Source organism: Capsicum annuum, chromosome 10 (genome assembly GCF_002878395.1).
Source record: "Capsicum annuum cultivar UCD-10X-F1 chromosome 10, UCD10Xv1.1, whole genome shotgun sequence".
Classification (NCBI taxonomy): Eukaryota; Viridiplantae; Streptophyta; class Magnoliopsida; order Solanales; family Solanaceae; genus Capsicum; species Capsicum annuum.
In genome coordinates this window covers 779691-795818 of record NC_061120.1, presented here as the reverse complement: position 1 = coordinate 795818, position 16128 = coordinate 779691, and the positions used below count along the sequence as shown (strand labels likewise).

The following is a 16128-nucleotide window of genomic DNA, read 5'->3' as shown; positions in this document are numbered from 1 at the left end:
TTAGGACGAACGAGCATCAAAACAAGAATTACAGATTATTTCAATTCTTCATGGGTATTATAACCTATGGTCGAAATGATTGTTTTCTAAAAATTCATGGTTGCTCCCGTGATGACCTATAAAATGATAAAAGTTGCTTTGGAAAGATGGACGTAGCCTGTTATAAGATAAACAAGCCAAAAAGTGGAAATTGCGAATTATTTTAATTTTTTTTCGTGTGTTACCTATGGTTTTCTAGGGATAGGAGAATCAGAATGATTGTTTGCCAAAAACTCATGGTTGCGCCCGTGACGACCTATTAAATGATAAACATTGATTCGGAGAGGCGAACGTAGCCTATTTTTGGACAAACAAGCAAAAAAGCAGAAATTGCAGATTATTTCAATTTTTCATGTGTTAGCCTATGAATTTCTAGGAATAGATGCATCGGGATGATTTTTTGCTGAAGTACTCATGGTTGCGCCCGTGACGATCAACTAAACATAAGGTTTGATTCAAAGAGATGAACCCTGAGACACAAAATCATGATTATCAAAGTTTTATTTTGAAATCTTGATGATTTAGTCAGCATAACAAATGCATGAATAAGCCAAGAATTCAGACTTGTGGTATCTGCAAGAGTAAAGAAGTACTACATTTTAAATCACTATGGGAATGTTCAGTGTGAATATTTAGATTAGTAAAGTACTTCATTGACATAGTTTTTACCCATGATGAATTGCAAAGCTGGTAATGTTTTGTAATGTAAGATAGGTAAGCTCTACAACTACGAGATGATCAATATCAGCAAATCTTAAAATTTATGAGCCACCAAATCATTCTTTATATTTATCATTGAATTAAATATCGACTCGACAAAATGGAAAATAGGGGTTCCATCTATCTATGAACATACAAAACGACCTAATTAACATTCACTGTAGCTCTAAAGTTGAAAATACGAGAGAAAAGGAAAAAGACTCACTTCTCAAAATTATGTCGGTACAACTTCAACAGCATCAGGTGACATCTGCGACATATACAGTCCGAAGACGATAGCCAGCAATACCAATTGTATCAAAAAATAGGAACTATACTTGCAGACGCTCTTATGCAGCTCCAGATTTTTACTAGTGTTGGCCGCATCATCACAGTAATTTTTTTCCATTTTTGCAGCCTGTGATTTGAGCATCGAAACCCTCATTTCTGAATCACCGAGGTTCTTCACCATCTGTGCTTGTTCTGAAACTGATATCTTTTGTTTTTCCAGGAGGGCAACTTCATCAACCGCTGCAGCTCGCAGCTTTTGGATTGTCCTAGATATCGTCAAATACTCAACTTCAGCTTCAATCTTCTGCCTAAAGAGGCCCTCAAGCTTTCTTTCAATGTCCTCAGTACTCTGGTGCAAACCGTTTCCTGTTTTCTTTTCTTCCTTCTTTGAGTTACTACTTAAGATGGCGGTTTCCAGTTCAGCAACTCTCGCTTCCTTTAACTTAATCAATTCGGTTTCATCATTAAGCTTGTTCTGCAATAGTATAACATTCTGCTTTAAGCTAACCACTTCAGACTCCAACGAGTTAAATGAACGTTGCACACCGTTCCTGGACTGCGGCTGTTCAGATTTGTTTGGTCCAGCAAAATCTGCGTCACCTGAACTGAGATCTGAAGGTATACAAACATCCTGAAGAGCATGGTCAATGACGTCATCTTCTATTCTAATTTCTTTCCATTTCTGAATTTCTGCAGAGAAAAGCACGTAAACCAATTAATATCAGATAATAGGCATTAAAACTTAAAAGGAGTAACAGATTTCTTCATATATTAATAAAGGCAAAGGCACGAAGAAGGTCCAGAAGATACATGTAAAAGAAGCGACTAAAGAGCTAAAGAAACCAAAACTAAAAGGAGGTCTAAAGAGCTCAAGAACGGTACGAGACAATCATCTCAATCTGCATGCCTTCCTTGAACCAAAGGCAGGGAAAGCTTAAGGACCTATATGCCAAAAGTGAAACCAAGAGATTGGTCCTTACACTACAGCCCTTTCGGTCCATTAGAAATCCAGAACAGTATTTACTAGAATCAGCTTACCATTTGCTTTTCAAGATCTCTAGGTCGGATTTTAATTTGATCTGTCTGCTTCAAGGAGTGTCCGATATTCTATCACATTGCAGAAAGAGATCAGGTCGGAAACAGCCTTGCTAACTCTCCGGAGGTAGTGGTATGGACTGCGTACATCATCTTACCCTCCCCAGACCCCACAGTGTGGGAATACACTGGGGTGATTGTTGTTGTTATTGTTGCAGAAAGAGATCAGGTATAGGCATTCTTTCAATTTCTTATCTTTCCTTGTTATAATATTTGACTTAGTATTATGAGAATTCTGAGACGACTTTTTCATTTTCCCTCTTGATTTTATGTCTCCATTTTCTTTGACCGTTCTGCTGCTTTGCTATTGATACAACCCAAAAACAGCCTAACCCTCCAGACACCCTTTCTATTCTGGAGTTCCTACTTTTTATTACCAAACACCACAGAAACATTTGTAGAAACAGAAAACTGTAACAGGAGAATACTCGGAGGCATTTAAAAATCATTGTACTATTGACTGGACCTTTTCGTACCCAAATCACTCTCAACTTCAGGTGAATAAAACCTGTAGTTTTAAGTCCCAAGTCAGTCACTACACCTTCTAACTCCCTATATTCCAAAGCAACATTGTAGGCTATTCATGACTTTAATTGTCCAGAACTATATCTCCTCCACAACCTTTTTGATGGTCAAAAGACGAACAAAACATGTTAACTACTACAGCCAGTGCAAATGCTCTGGTGCTAAAACTACTACAACTCGTGAGCAAGCCAACAGTATTCAAATAATAAATAACACATTTAGCCACCTTCAATGTTGCAATATCAGAATTTACCATAACAAATAGATATCAACTTTTCAAAGAGATAACCAACATTATCATAAAATAAAAGAAAAAAGAAAAAAAAGACATAACCAACACTTACTATACTAGCTACAAACAAAATTAAAGGATTAGTTTAGGCAAAATGAAGAACTTAATGGCATATACTTCAATAACCTTTTCTTCTCTTTTGACATGTTACTGATTCTTGAAGCAATAAATGCATCAAAGTGCATACCAAATATAGAACAAGAATAATTAAAAATCCTCGACAGGGACTGGATCTAGCTAGCCACATTCAAATCCTTCTACTATGTACATAGTCATCAAGACTACCAATACTGCATCAGATCAGATTTCATGACCTGCTCACCTTTCTTTATCTCACCTTTCTTATCTATAAAGAATGGATCTTGGGGCTAACTCAACCTCAAAAGTTAGCTCATGAGGGGAGGATTGCCAAAGTATATATAAGGAGACCAATTACCCATTCCCTTTTCCGATGTGGGATACTTAACACTTCCCCGCAAGCCCAGGCCTCGTTAACTGGAGCACGGACAATATAATATGGGGGCCCAACATCGGTGAACAAAGATTTGAGATGGGCCTGACACTGATACCATGTAAAGAATGGATCTTGGGCCTAACTCAATCTCAAAAGCGAGCTCATGAGGGGAGGATTGTCCAAGTCCATATAAGGAGACCAATTACCCATCCCTTTTCCGATGTGGGATACTTAACATTAATGATTCTTGAAGCAATAAATGCATCAAAGTGCATACCAAATATAGGAAAAGAATAATTAAAAATCCTTGACAGGGACTGGATCTAGCTAGCCACATTCAAATCTTTCTACTATGTACATAGTCATCAAAACTACCAATACTGCGTCAGACCGGATTTCACGACCTGCTAACCTTTCTTATCCTTTTCTGAATTTGGAATAAACTTGACCCAAAAATGAAATCTGCTTCATACAATATGCTGAAGATGCATAGCAGGAAATGCAAAGCATAACTAAAAGGGCAGCCCAGTGCACTAAAGCTCCCGCTATGCGTAGGGTCCGGGGAAATACAAAGCATAACTAAAACCAGAAAAAGAACATGCTAGAATATGCACACAATCGTATCCTTCAATAGAAAATGAAGATCTACCTCTTTCAAGATTTTCCTGAGCAGCTTGAAGGGTGATGATGGACTCCAGCAGAGGATCGTGATCTGTGGACAGCCCCTGATACTCACTCCTCTCTTCTTTAACCTCCCAGGTGGATTCAGTGCCCAGATCTTCTTGAGTTTCACACTCCTTGCCATTTCTTCTGTCAACAGCAGTCTGAATTTCCTCGTTGAATGGTCCTTCTCTGGCGAGAGCTTCATCACTGAATTGTCCATCATTATTCACTGAGCTTCCGCCTTGCATACCATTACTTGTTGCATGATAATTACTCTGCATCGAGGGAAAATTGGAGCATTGTGAGTCAGATTCCATGCTTGAATGAGAGTTTTCCTTCTCAATTTTGACCCTCTGTCCTCTAGGCTTTTTACTAGTTTCAGACTGACCCTTACCCCGATGAGATTGCTGAGCTGAAGTACCCATCTTCCCACTCATAGTCCTCTGCCCATACTTAACAGGCACATAACCATGGACCACAGGTGCTTCATACCTTGGCTTTGGAGCACTGGCTGCAGTCGAAGACCTACTACTCCGATCCTCACTATTGTCTGAGTCCGTTCCACCAAAAAATAACGCCTGAATCGCTAACCCAGAATCACCAGTTACACCAAAGCCATCAACAAGAACATCAGGGCTCCTCAACAGTGCATTTACTGAAGCAACAGATCCATCGCTATTTCGAACTGTTCCAGCGGACAAATGTACAGGTTTTGCAGAATTTGCAGCGGAGATCGACAAACCACGCTTCAACAACCTAGCACTGTCTGTGTTAATATCCCCATCCTTGTGTGCTTCCCGCCTGATCCTTCTCCATTTCTTTAAGCCAAATCCTTTAGCTGTTGGTGAGGATTTCACAGAGGGAGATGAACCCACTGGGTCAGCAGTTTCAATTCCCTTACCTTTAGCTTCATCTAAAATAGGGGTATTGTGATTAATAACACTGGACCCATTGTTTTCAACCTTGTTACGATCAGGATCATCCAAATCTTGAGGTGTGGTGGTCATTGCTTCATCGTCTTCCACAAACTAAAGCTCTGAAGTTTGACCTCCCAAGTCCCGTTACAGCAAAAAGTCCAGGGCTTTAGCCTTTTGAAGACAACAAGAAGCAGAATAAGTCAGATCAAGATCGAGAATAAACAACCATCATTCCAGGCTATTTCCAGTTCATGGCAAGCCACTAAGTGTACCAAAATTCAGCATAAATTGAATTACACAGCTCTGATAAATTCCATCTAAAACTCAACATACATACTACCCGAAATTAAATTTGTTACAAGCAACAAACTAGTAAGATCAGCTAAATGAATCCTCCAACCTCCATTATGCTCAATTTAGAACCAAAATTGAATCACACAACTTGGCTAAATTCCATCTCAGTCAACATAGATATTACCCGATATTAAATTCTTAACACTAACAGCAACAAACTAGTTGGATTCAGATCAAGATCGCGAACAACAGCTCATGGAAACTGAAAATCAATCAAAATTTACTATAAATTGAATTACACAACTTGGCTAAATTCCACCTCAAAATCAACATACATATTTGATATAACAAACTAGTTGGATTCAGATCAACATCGCGAACAAACAACCATTATTCCAGCTCATGAAAACTGAAAAATCAATCAAAATTCACTATAAAATACATTTAAAAAACAACAACAAAATACCCGAATGAAATGAATTACTAATATCAATTATGCTTAATTTGTGAACCAAAAAGTGAAAAACCAAAAAATGAAATTATTATTATTAAAAGAAGATGAAATTGGCTGTACCTTTTTTGCTCATGATCGATTGACGGAGAATTGAGATGGAATTGGGGGAAAATGGGAACCCTAGATTTGGTATTGCTTTAGAAATTTATAGCCACAAAATTGGTACAACTTCAAATTTGGGGAAGAAGTGGAGTAGATCGGGTCGGGTTGAGAGTTGTTAATAAATAAATAATAATTCTCTCTTTTTCAATGATTTATTTTTGATTATTATTATTATTATTATTATTATTATTATTATTATTATTATTATTATTATTATTATAGTAATGAACTATGAAGGAGTCACCCCAATTACAACTTTTTCATTTAATCAACTATTGACATAATGTTAGATTTGTCCTTCCTAGAAATTTCTTAGATGGCTTCCTAGAAATTTCTTAGATGGGGCGTTTAGTGGCGTACGTTTTGAAATTTCAATGGATGATAAATTTACTCGTCTATATTTTTTACTTAAATATCAGACTTTTTGTTCGTCGTAGTATTTAAGTATATTACGGTTATCAGCGGCGAAGTCAGAATTTTTGTTAAGAGAGTTCAGAAGTAAACGTAAGAACTAATCGAAGAGGGTTCAACCTCTACTGTATAAACATAAAAAAAAAAAATTTTAACTTTCACAGCCGCACACGATTTGAAATCTCGATGTATAATAAAGTCACTCATCTGCCCTTTTAATTTAAATATCAAAACTTTTGTTTGTTGCAAATTGCAATATTCGAAAATTGATAACATTGTTTGGTACAAACGTGACCATTTCTATAACATGGTTATTTTCAATTATTCTTTTTGTTAGCTATTACACAACGGTTACCAAATTCAAATCAATAATGATACGAAAAAAAGGATATCACATCAAAGTTTAAAATAATGATATCATTACTTCAATAGTGGAAATGAACATTACATGAATTGCAACAAATCAAGTTTACGTTGGAAACTTTATATTTTCTTGTTTCATTAGAAATTCATACCTATTTGATTTACTAATTCGAGCTCAAAAGTTGACATAACCAATTTGATTTATTGAATTCAAAATCTGTTCTACCCTTTTAATACTACTTTTCTTTAAGATAAATACATAAACTCATGTATTAATCAGTGCAACAACAACAACAACATACCTAATATATTCCCACAAAGTGGGATCTGAGAAGGGTAAAATATACGTAGTCCATACCACTACCTCGGGTGTGAGACGAAGAGGATGTTTCCAATAGACCCTCAGCTCAAAATATATTACACGGTATATGTACCTAAATATTTGAGGCAAATAAATGGACCTAAGCGACCCACCGACAAGGGCAGCCTGTTGGAAACTTTGATTTGTGAGGTGAGAATCATAAGGTCCAAATTCAAATTTCAACGGAAACAAAAACTTTATGTAATTCCTTTTTTATATGTTCGAGTTTTGATGAGCGACAATACCCAATATATATGTCGATGGGAGGTAGAAATATAACGAGTATCGTATTAAATTGGACAAGATGTAGACAAATTAATCCGGACAACACGATTATAATAAAAGAAAGTGATTTGATAGTGGGAGAGCCAGAAATTAATTGAGGAGATAAGAGACCAAAGTGGGGCAAAACAGTGTGGAGATGATGTGGAAACCCACATGACGCACAGTGTTTTTAAAAATAATCCAAGTTGAGTTCAAATCCCACTATTAAATTATTGATGGAATCTTCTTATGTGAGCAAATAATGGGTCATTGTGCTTGAGTAGAAGTTCACACAGACAAATGTTGCATTAAATTGGTAAAGGTAAGATCTCCGTACAACATTTTATCTATTCAGATTCCGCTGAAATTACACTAGATTGTAATAGTGGCAGAAAAGGTTGAACAGATCGGTGCATTAAAGCTCCCGCAATGAGCAGGGTCCAAAAAAGAGCCAGACTACAGGAGTCTATGATTATAGTGATACCAAAGGCTTTTGAGGCTTACACCTCCCTATTACAGGACCTAAAAGAAAGGCTTTCACTAGCGCCTTTAGAATTTACCTTTCGAAGCGCCATTAACTGTAGCGGTAGCCACTAAAACTGATGGCATCTGACGTTCCGCTGTAGCCTACAGGCCAGAAAGTCCTCAAGAACAAGAAAAGTGACTAGTATTATCGAGTCGTGGGGAGGGGGCTTTGTTGGTAACAGACTCTAAATGAGCATCAACCTTCTATTCTTTGTCGTCTTTATTAGGGAGCACTTACTTCGCAGTACTTTTTGGCGAAAATCCAAATTAATCAAATCCACAATGGATACTGGATACCAGACATTGGGTGACAGACAAACCAAAGAAGATACTACTACAAATAGTGAAAAATGGGAAAAGCTGATGAAAGGACAATACAGGAACAGACAACATCACCCATGAGTGACCGAGCCCGAGCATCATTAAAAGACCAAACCGTCCAATGTAAAAACGGGCTCAGCGCTGGTTTTCAGTTTCTCTTGCTTCAGAGACTCGTTTTCATGCAGAAGTGGTAGCAGGTATGAAACTCTGTATAAGCAATGTTGGGTGTGACATTGAAGTATCATCAGCATTTCACTACAACCATGGTAGTTGGTCCGACACGAAAGCATTTACCAGGGGACGGATGTAGCGTATAACTTTATGGGTTCATCGGAACCCAGTAAAATGGCTGACCATGTCAAAAAAATACACCAAGTACAAATAGTAGATTTAGATCCAGAAAATCAAATGTGTTTCAGTAGAATCTCCAAGTTGAAATCTTGCATCTGCCTCCAGCATTCAATAACAACTCATGACACCTTCAATGCTTTCACCAAGTGATAATTTCAGGTTTAGGTTAGACTTTCGGAAGAGCTGAAGCTGATTACTGCTCAATGATATCACTAAACTTCACTGACGAAGACAAAGCGTTCCAACAACTGGACACCTTAGTTCCTGAACTAGACTATGCTAGAAACCCATAAACCAGCTAATGCCGTTGCCTATAGAGCAAGTCATGAGAGTTTATCAGATGCATGGAAATGCTGGACTAGCGTAGTTGGAGACACAGTACGGATAATGTTTCACCAAATGCGCTGCTAAACCTCAGACTATAAATCTTAGACTCAACTTGCTCTTGTTACCTAAATGCATTGCACCATTCATAAGTGTATGATACTTTCAATAATACTCATTCAGCCTCCATGAAATCCATATCACAAACCTTCTTGATCTACATAACTCTTTTGTCTACTTTAAGCTGTGAGAAATCTCTCCTCAATCAATTTGATCTTTCCCAAGGCCTGATTCACCAAATCCATACCTCCATGGTGGGTTACATGGAAGGAAGGAAATGCTAGAGATTTCGAAGACGAGGGATAATGTAGTTAATCTTAAACACCAGGTGTATATTTTAGCTGTTTTTGGTGCAACTTGGCCTCGGCAAAATGTATTAGACCTGGAGGCCGTAGCTGACTTTCTATATGCACTATAAAGTTATCTGTAATGTACTATTCACCAGCATTTACTTTTGCCGGTTTACATCAATAGTGCACGTACATTTTCTATCAGAAAATAAGTTCCTGAAACGTATTTCCTATTACTTGGGGGCGACATTTCCATTTCATACAAAGGAATGAACATTTGTTCTCGTCTATATACCACATCTTCCTTGATGTTCCAGTGAAAATCCACCCCCACCCCAAACCACTAAGATTGTCAATTTAGCTTTCACCCTTTCTAACCAAGGACCCAAGGAATAACCACAAGGCAAGATGTAACCCTGCGACAAAGGCACATTTGTGCTTGTGAATCCACCATCTTGCCTTCACCATTATTGAACAAAAGAAACTTACACACAACTGATCCGATTCCCAACACTGATTTTCACATCTCAAACTTTTGGTCCATTTCTAGATAAGATTTTGAAAAATTTACAATTGGCTTCACAATGGAATTGGCACTGTGAGTTCCGAACCTGTTATTTAGCAGTCAACTTTGCTTTCATGGCTCCTAAATACTCTACTGATTCTTCCCATAACATAGAAAACCAACAATCTATTCTGGAAGCTATCTCAGCATGCTTTCACGTGTACAATGGTGAAACCCTGCCTGACTAGAAGAGATGTTAATATGACCAGCTTCAAACTCACCCAATCTTATGTTCTACGATTCAGATTCACCCCCACCCCAAATCATAAAATTCTGATCATTACAATTATTGTATATTGGGTGATTGTATGAGCTACTTATATAAAATCATTACAAGTTTAACTTACAACAGCAAACCTAGTGTATCCCACAAATAGGGTCTGGAGGGTGGTGTTTATACAACCTTACCCCTACCTTGTGAAGGTCATTACAAGCTTAACTTATCCAAAAAAAAAAAAAAAAAGGAACAACCATAAAATTCTATGAACAACAAGGTGCAAGAGATGAGCTATTTTACATAAAAAACAAATACACATCATTATTCTTCAGAAGATTGTGTGAACCGCTTGTGGAACATCAAGACATACACAATCAAAGAGAAGTTCAACTAATAGGAAGGTAATCCAATAAGAAGCTGCAACATCAAAAAAGAAGAGGGGGATTCAAAGATCTATGTGATTCAAGACCAAACAAATCCCAAAGATCCACTCATCCAAATTTTACTCTAACAACAAGCAAGGATGCACAATCAACAGGATAAAATGTTTTGAAAAGCAATTGTCGATGTTTGCATGTACATACACAAGTCCATGATTTACCGATTCAACAACAACAACAAACCTAATATATTCCCACATAGTGGGGTCTGGGGAGGGTAAAATGTACGCAGTCCATACCAATATATTCCCACATAGTAGGAGGTTTTATTTGTCAAGAAGCATAAAGGACATAATAGGTTAAAAAGAAGCAAAGAAAGGTGTGCCACAGGTTACAATACAATGTACAGAGTACAAACACTTTTTGTTAACTCCATTTATACTTCAACAGCCAACAGGTTTCAAGGAGCAGAATGATTGTTGTAGTTTTGGTTAAAATTAAAAACAACCAAACCATGCAGTTGTTTCATGGTTACAATTTTGTCTGACAGAGACGGGCTTCAATTTGGTTTCTGGAAAGTTTCCATCGACTGAACCAAGTCAATTGTATGACAAAACACTGTATAAATCTTCCAGTATAGATTTTCAATCCCGCTAATGAAATGTAGCTTTAGCCAGCAAATATAAATCTTCCAGTATAAATTTTCAATCCCGCTAATGAAATGTAGCTTTAGCAAACAAATATATAGACAGCAGAGCAATAAAAGAGGTAGTAGACTACTAAACTTTCAACAAAGTAGTAACTTTTTCCAATTCAATAAGAGGTGAAAGAGAAATGAGCTACAAAAAAAAACACGGCTGCCTAACTTCAAACAAGAGAGGGAGAGGGAGGGGTAAACGGATACTTCCTCTGCTAGAAGCAAGCAAGATTTTGCGTAAGGCATACAGTGTTACAAAGTTACACTTCTAAAGAGCTAGTTTTGATAACCGGCATAAGATATAAAGAGAGCATTACATCAGCCCCAGGGCTTTGATCTAGTAGTAAAAGCACAATATGTGATGCGTTAGTAAGGCACACATCATGGGTTCAAGACTTGCCACAGACAAAAGCCTAGAATCTAAGGGGAAAAGGGTAGGAGAGCAAGCCCATTATCTCATGAGTTTTGAACCATGCATACTGATCCTTGGGATTTCTTGGTTATCAAAATAAATACATCTCAAGAAAACCTGGATAGTAGCACCTCAAAATGGCTTTCCAAATTCTTGTGACGGCTGCTCCCAGGGCGTCAGAAAACCTACAAAAAATACATTCAGCATGTTTAGAGAAGAAAGAAGACCTCAGACACCTAGTATCTTATTTCTCATCCATCAACAGAGATGAGCAGAAAAGCGCAGACATTTTTGTACATGCTTATATCCAAGTAGCAGAACACTAATCTGCTGGTAAGAAAAAGAACAATAGTTCTCAAAGAACGATTCCATGATAAGTACTGCAATCCACTTTATCAACAAATGAAATTAATGTAATGGGCTATCTTTATCAAACGAACACGGTTTCATAATATGCAGAATCAGAATCAAATGAATGGTGAAAACATCAATGACTGCATTAATGCATGGACAGGTGTGCACACACAGAGGGCATTGCATCCAGAGACAACTCAATAACTAAGTTCAGATCGAAAAATGTTGCTACAAGATTTTTAGCATACTTATCGGAATTTCTTCCAAGGACATGTATATTGAGTCATCGTCACCAAGCATGCCCTGAAGGAAAAAGAAAAATGATTAAGAAAAAAATACAATTGTGTGCTTTCACAAGAATTCAACAGGAGGTTTGGATATTAATTTGTGACCAATGGTAAAATGGACACATTTAATTCATTTCAAATATCACTGCAAAAACTCCCTATGAGAACTGTGGTGGTAGTACCTCTCCATTATGGAGACCCATATCATTGTGCAAAGAATTCATATCTGCTGGTAGAGGAGAACAGTTTGCTATATCATTCCCAAGTAATTCTGAAATCATAAGTCCATAACCATCCTGAGTGTGGGGTAGGTTGTTGGTATTATGTGCATTATTAGAAAAACCATCTGTTCCAGTGAATACAACTTCAGCCCTGTGAAAGTTATTCAACAATTAGAAAAGAGACTATGCAAGCAAGGCAGATAAGGTACAACCATCTCATGGAAATCTTCTTTTTTTAGAAAAAAGTTAATAATAATCATAAATCAACAAGAAGATGAAATCGGTAATCAATTCAACAAGAAGAAACTTAAGCAAAACAAAAAGTGAAAAGTAAAAGGACAAGTAAATTAGAGGTGTAAACTTACCTTCTCTCAGGGTTATTGAACGCCTTGTCTTCTTGTTCAGAATCATTTTCCAAATCAATCACCTCAACATCTCTCCCGTCAAAGCTAGATTTAGCATAGTTACTTGTTATACCAGAGTTCCTACTCATGGTCAGATGAATATCAACTGGTGCTTCTTGTTTTACACCTTCAGTAATCACCGGGAAGATTTGAACAGGATCCGCATCATGATTCTCATTCATATCAGAAGTTTCCATAAGATTGAGATCAAAAGCCTTAAAGGAACTAGGCAAAAGTTGTTTCTCCGTGAAGTCACTGCCCAGCCTCGCATCACCCTCGGGTATCATAGAAATGTCTACCAATCTCTTCTTCTCAGATGGAAATATTAATGGCTCGCTATGTGATCTCCTTGGTTCCTGTGACGTCTGCTGCTTTTCCATTGAATTAGAATGGTACAAAAAGACATCTGAGAAAGTACTTGTTAATGAAGCCAATTCTCTAGGTCTCTTAGTGTCTCCCTTACAATCATCATTGTCATCTAATTCTCGTTTCTCACCTCTTCCCATGGCTATAGAACTGCAAGTTTCAATTTCACTTGGTCCCTCTATTTTCTCTCCCTCCCTCATTAACATACTTCCAGGAAAAGACGAGGAACTTGTCTCATTTACCTGATTAATGGTATAAGTAAGACCCGATTCTTCCACAGTGGACGGCGGTTTCAATTTGTCAGAATCAAGGCTTTTTGCATCATGGCTTTGATCTGATAAAATGAAAACAGGGGAAGCATCCACGGGGATGTCTTGGGAATGCACTTCAGTTTCTTTAGGAAGCTCGCTCGCATGAGCATCCTCATCTTCAGAATCATGACCAGCCTTCAAACCTCTGTTGGCCAATGAAGATCGCGTTCTCGTGGGAACATTCTCAAACTTGCATAAGCTAAGTAAATCATTACTAGTCATGCTGGTCTGAGTATGTTCTTTGCTGAAAAACTTGACTTCTATATCCTCGTTGCCAGCTATTTTCTCCAACCCATCACTATTGTTGGCAAGATTAACAGGATCATCTTCTTTTATCGACATTCCAGTGTCATCAGACTTCTTTGGTTCAGGTTCACCATCTAATGGAAGATCATTTCCAGTGTTGATGGGACTTGTCTCTTTAACAGAATCTCCCAAGGCAGGTTTTGGATCACTGGGCATTGACTCCACGGCACTCTCTATGTCTGGATTTTGTTTATCAGGAACGGAACTAGATGACATCCCTTTACTATCTTTAGCCACTTCTTGTCCATCTCTATCACGTGCTAAACAGTCATCTTGACCGTTCACATCAGGGTAGGCCCTGGCTCTATCTAACGACCCAGTCCTTTGCAATTCCCGATTGAACTCAGAGCTGTAACTTCGAAAAGACTCGTTTCTTCTCCTTCCTCTCATATAATTTCTTGAACCCACTGTGTCATATTCATCAGGAAACCTTCTCCTACCAGGACCCACATCACTCTCCACACGTGAAACAGTTGATGTCTGACCTTCATCAATATCAGGCCGCTTAAATCCCTGCAAATTCCCAACAGGGCTCTTTAATCTACCATTTGGCAATTTCCCCGAAAGAGCATTCGGTGGCAGAAGCCCCTTAGAAACAAGATACTCAGCTGCTAACCGTCCAGCTTCCATGAAAATATCATTTCCCTGCGAAGGCTGCTGAAATGCAAATTGCCTCGACTGTCCACGCCCGAATCCACCTCTGTTATAGTTTCTGTATTCTGAGTTGTTCAATCCACGACCTCTCACTGATCCATCGGGTGAAACCCGTGAAGCAGTTGCCACACCACCCATCCCTATTGAACTAGACTTATACCCATCTACTGGACTCCGATTCCTGGCGTGCATTTTAAAAAAGAACAGACACTCTAACTTCTTCAGGAAAAGGTAACTTCTTCAGGAAAAGATTTCGAACTTTCCCAATTCCTCTATTAATCAAAAGAGTTGAAGAACTTCTCAATGGTCCAGTTCTTCACCAATACAAGTGACACTTGACACAGATTGGTTCCTGAAATACTGATTTCTCCAAAAATCACCTTTCTAATACAAAAACAATACTAATTTCTCCAAAAATCACCTCCCCAAATGAAAAAACAACACTAATTTCTCCATAAATCACCTCCCCAATTTAAATAAATTTTTCTAAAAACCACCTTCCCAATTGAAAAACAATACCGATTCCCCCAAAAACCACTTTCCCAATTGGAAAAAAAAATACTGATTCCTCCAAAAACCACCTTCCTAGTTGGAAAAGCAAACACTGATTTCTCCAAAAACCAGCTCCCCGACGAAAAACAACACTGATTTCTCCAAAAACCACCTTCCTAATTGGAAAAACAAACACTGATTTCACCAAAAACCAGCTCCCGGACGAAAAACAACACCAATTTCTCCAAAAAAACACCTTCCCAGTAGAAAAACAACACTTAATTCTCCAAAAAATCACCTCCCAAATTGAAAAAGCAATACTTATTTCTCCAAAAAAATCACCTCCCAAATTGAAAAAACAATACTGATTTCTCCAAAAATCAGCTCCCCAATTGGAAAACAATAACTATAATCCAAATACTCGCCACATCATTTTCAAGCTAAACACCAAATTTGCTCCAATAATCAACTATAATCCAAACAATAACTCCAATCCCAATAATCACCACATGAAATTCAAGCTAAAAAACAATTCACAAACTTAGTTAATTATTCCAAATTCATGAGCAACTAATTAACCCTAAAATCAAACGCTCAATAATCCAAAACTCATTTCATCTCTACAGATCTAGTAAACCAAACAATCAAAAACAAATTGAGAGCACTAATCTTACCTTTTTTTATTAGGGTTTCAGATCCATTTCAATTCATCAACATCAATTGTACCAAATTTCCAGCTACAAAAAAATGGCAGCACTAATTTTACCTTGTTTATTAGGGTTTCAGATCCATTTCAAATCATCAACATCAATTGTACCAAATTTCCAGCTAAAAAGGGACACTTTCGTACCCTAAAAGCTCTCGCTATGTACGGAGTTTGAGGTTGCAATCTTCTGTATACACATAATTTTACGCACAAATTGTTTATGCTTTTTCAATTTTCGAAGTGTTGGTAATATTTTAGTCGTTTAATAGTCTTGTAAATTGGACTATAATATGGAAAGTATGATGGGAGCTAAAAGGAGTCCAATTTATGTATTTACTTGATTATATAAATTATTATGGGTGAAATATTATTATAGTGTCAAAGATATGGTCCACAAGAAAGATATTGCTACTAATTTGTCTCTTTTTTTTTTTTTTTTGTGAATAATTACCTAACTAGGTAGATATATATTGGGCTTGTTTGGTTAGAAAATAAGTTATTTTGAAATAATTATTATTTTACTTTTAATATGGGATAAATATAACAGTATGAGTAATTAATAATTTTGAGATAAGTGATACTAGAATCGGGAGGCATTTGG

At 37.4% G+C, this 16128-nt stretch overlaps 2 protein-coding genes across 4 annotated transcripts; both read right to left on the bottom strand.

Moving 5' to 3' along the window:
• Window positions 1-783: 783 nt before the first annotated feature.
• LOC107845429 (WPP domain-interacting protein 1) lies at window positions 784-6198 on the bottom strand. Its single transcript, XM_016689736.2, has 3 exons — window positions 5844-6198; window positions 4045-5146; window positions 784-1719 (listed from the first exon to the last, which is right to left on the bottom strand). The coding sequence occupies exons 2-3, from the start codon at window positions 5063-5065 to the stop codon at window positions 974-976; spliced, it is 1767 nt and encodes a 588-aa protein (XP_016545222.2). The 5' UTR covers window positions 5066-5146; window positions 5844-6198; the 3' UTR covers window positions 784-973.
• Window positions 6199-10016: 3818 nt separating this feature from the next.
• Window positions 10017-15866, bottom strand: LOC107845314 (uncharacterized protein At4g26450). 3 transcript variants are annotated; one of them, XM_047398326.1, is made up of 6 exons: window positions 15496-15861; window positions 12654-15342; window positions 12250-12439; window positions 12029-12083; window positions 11558-11611; window positions 10017-10354 (listed from the first exon to the last, which is right to left on the bottom strand). In XM_047398326.1, exons 2-5 carry the CDS (start codon window positions 14519-14521, stop codon window positions 11559-11561), a joined length of 2166 nt encoding a protein of 721 aa, XP_047254282.1. In that variant the 5' UTR covers window positions 14522-15342; window positions 15496-15861; the 3' UTR covers window positions 10017-10354; window position 11558. The 3 variants fall into 3 exon arrangements, with proteins under 3 accessions (XP_047254282.1, XP_047254281.1, XP_016545048.2); XM_047398325.1 differs by lacking the exon at window positions 10017-10354 and having other exon boundaries at window positions 11103-11611; window positions 12654-14689; window positions 15588-15866; XM_016689562.2 differs by lacking the exon at window positions 10017-10354 and having other exon boundaries at window positions 11103-11611; window positions 12654-14689; window positions 15496-15865.
• Between the last annotated feature and the right edge of the window lie 262 nt (window positions 15867-16128).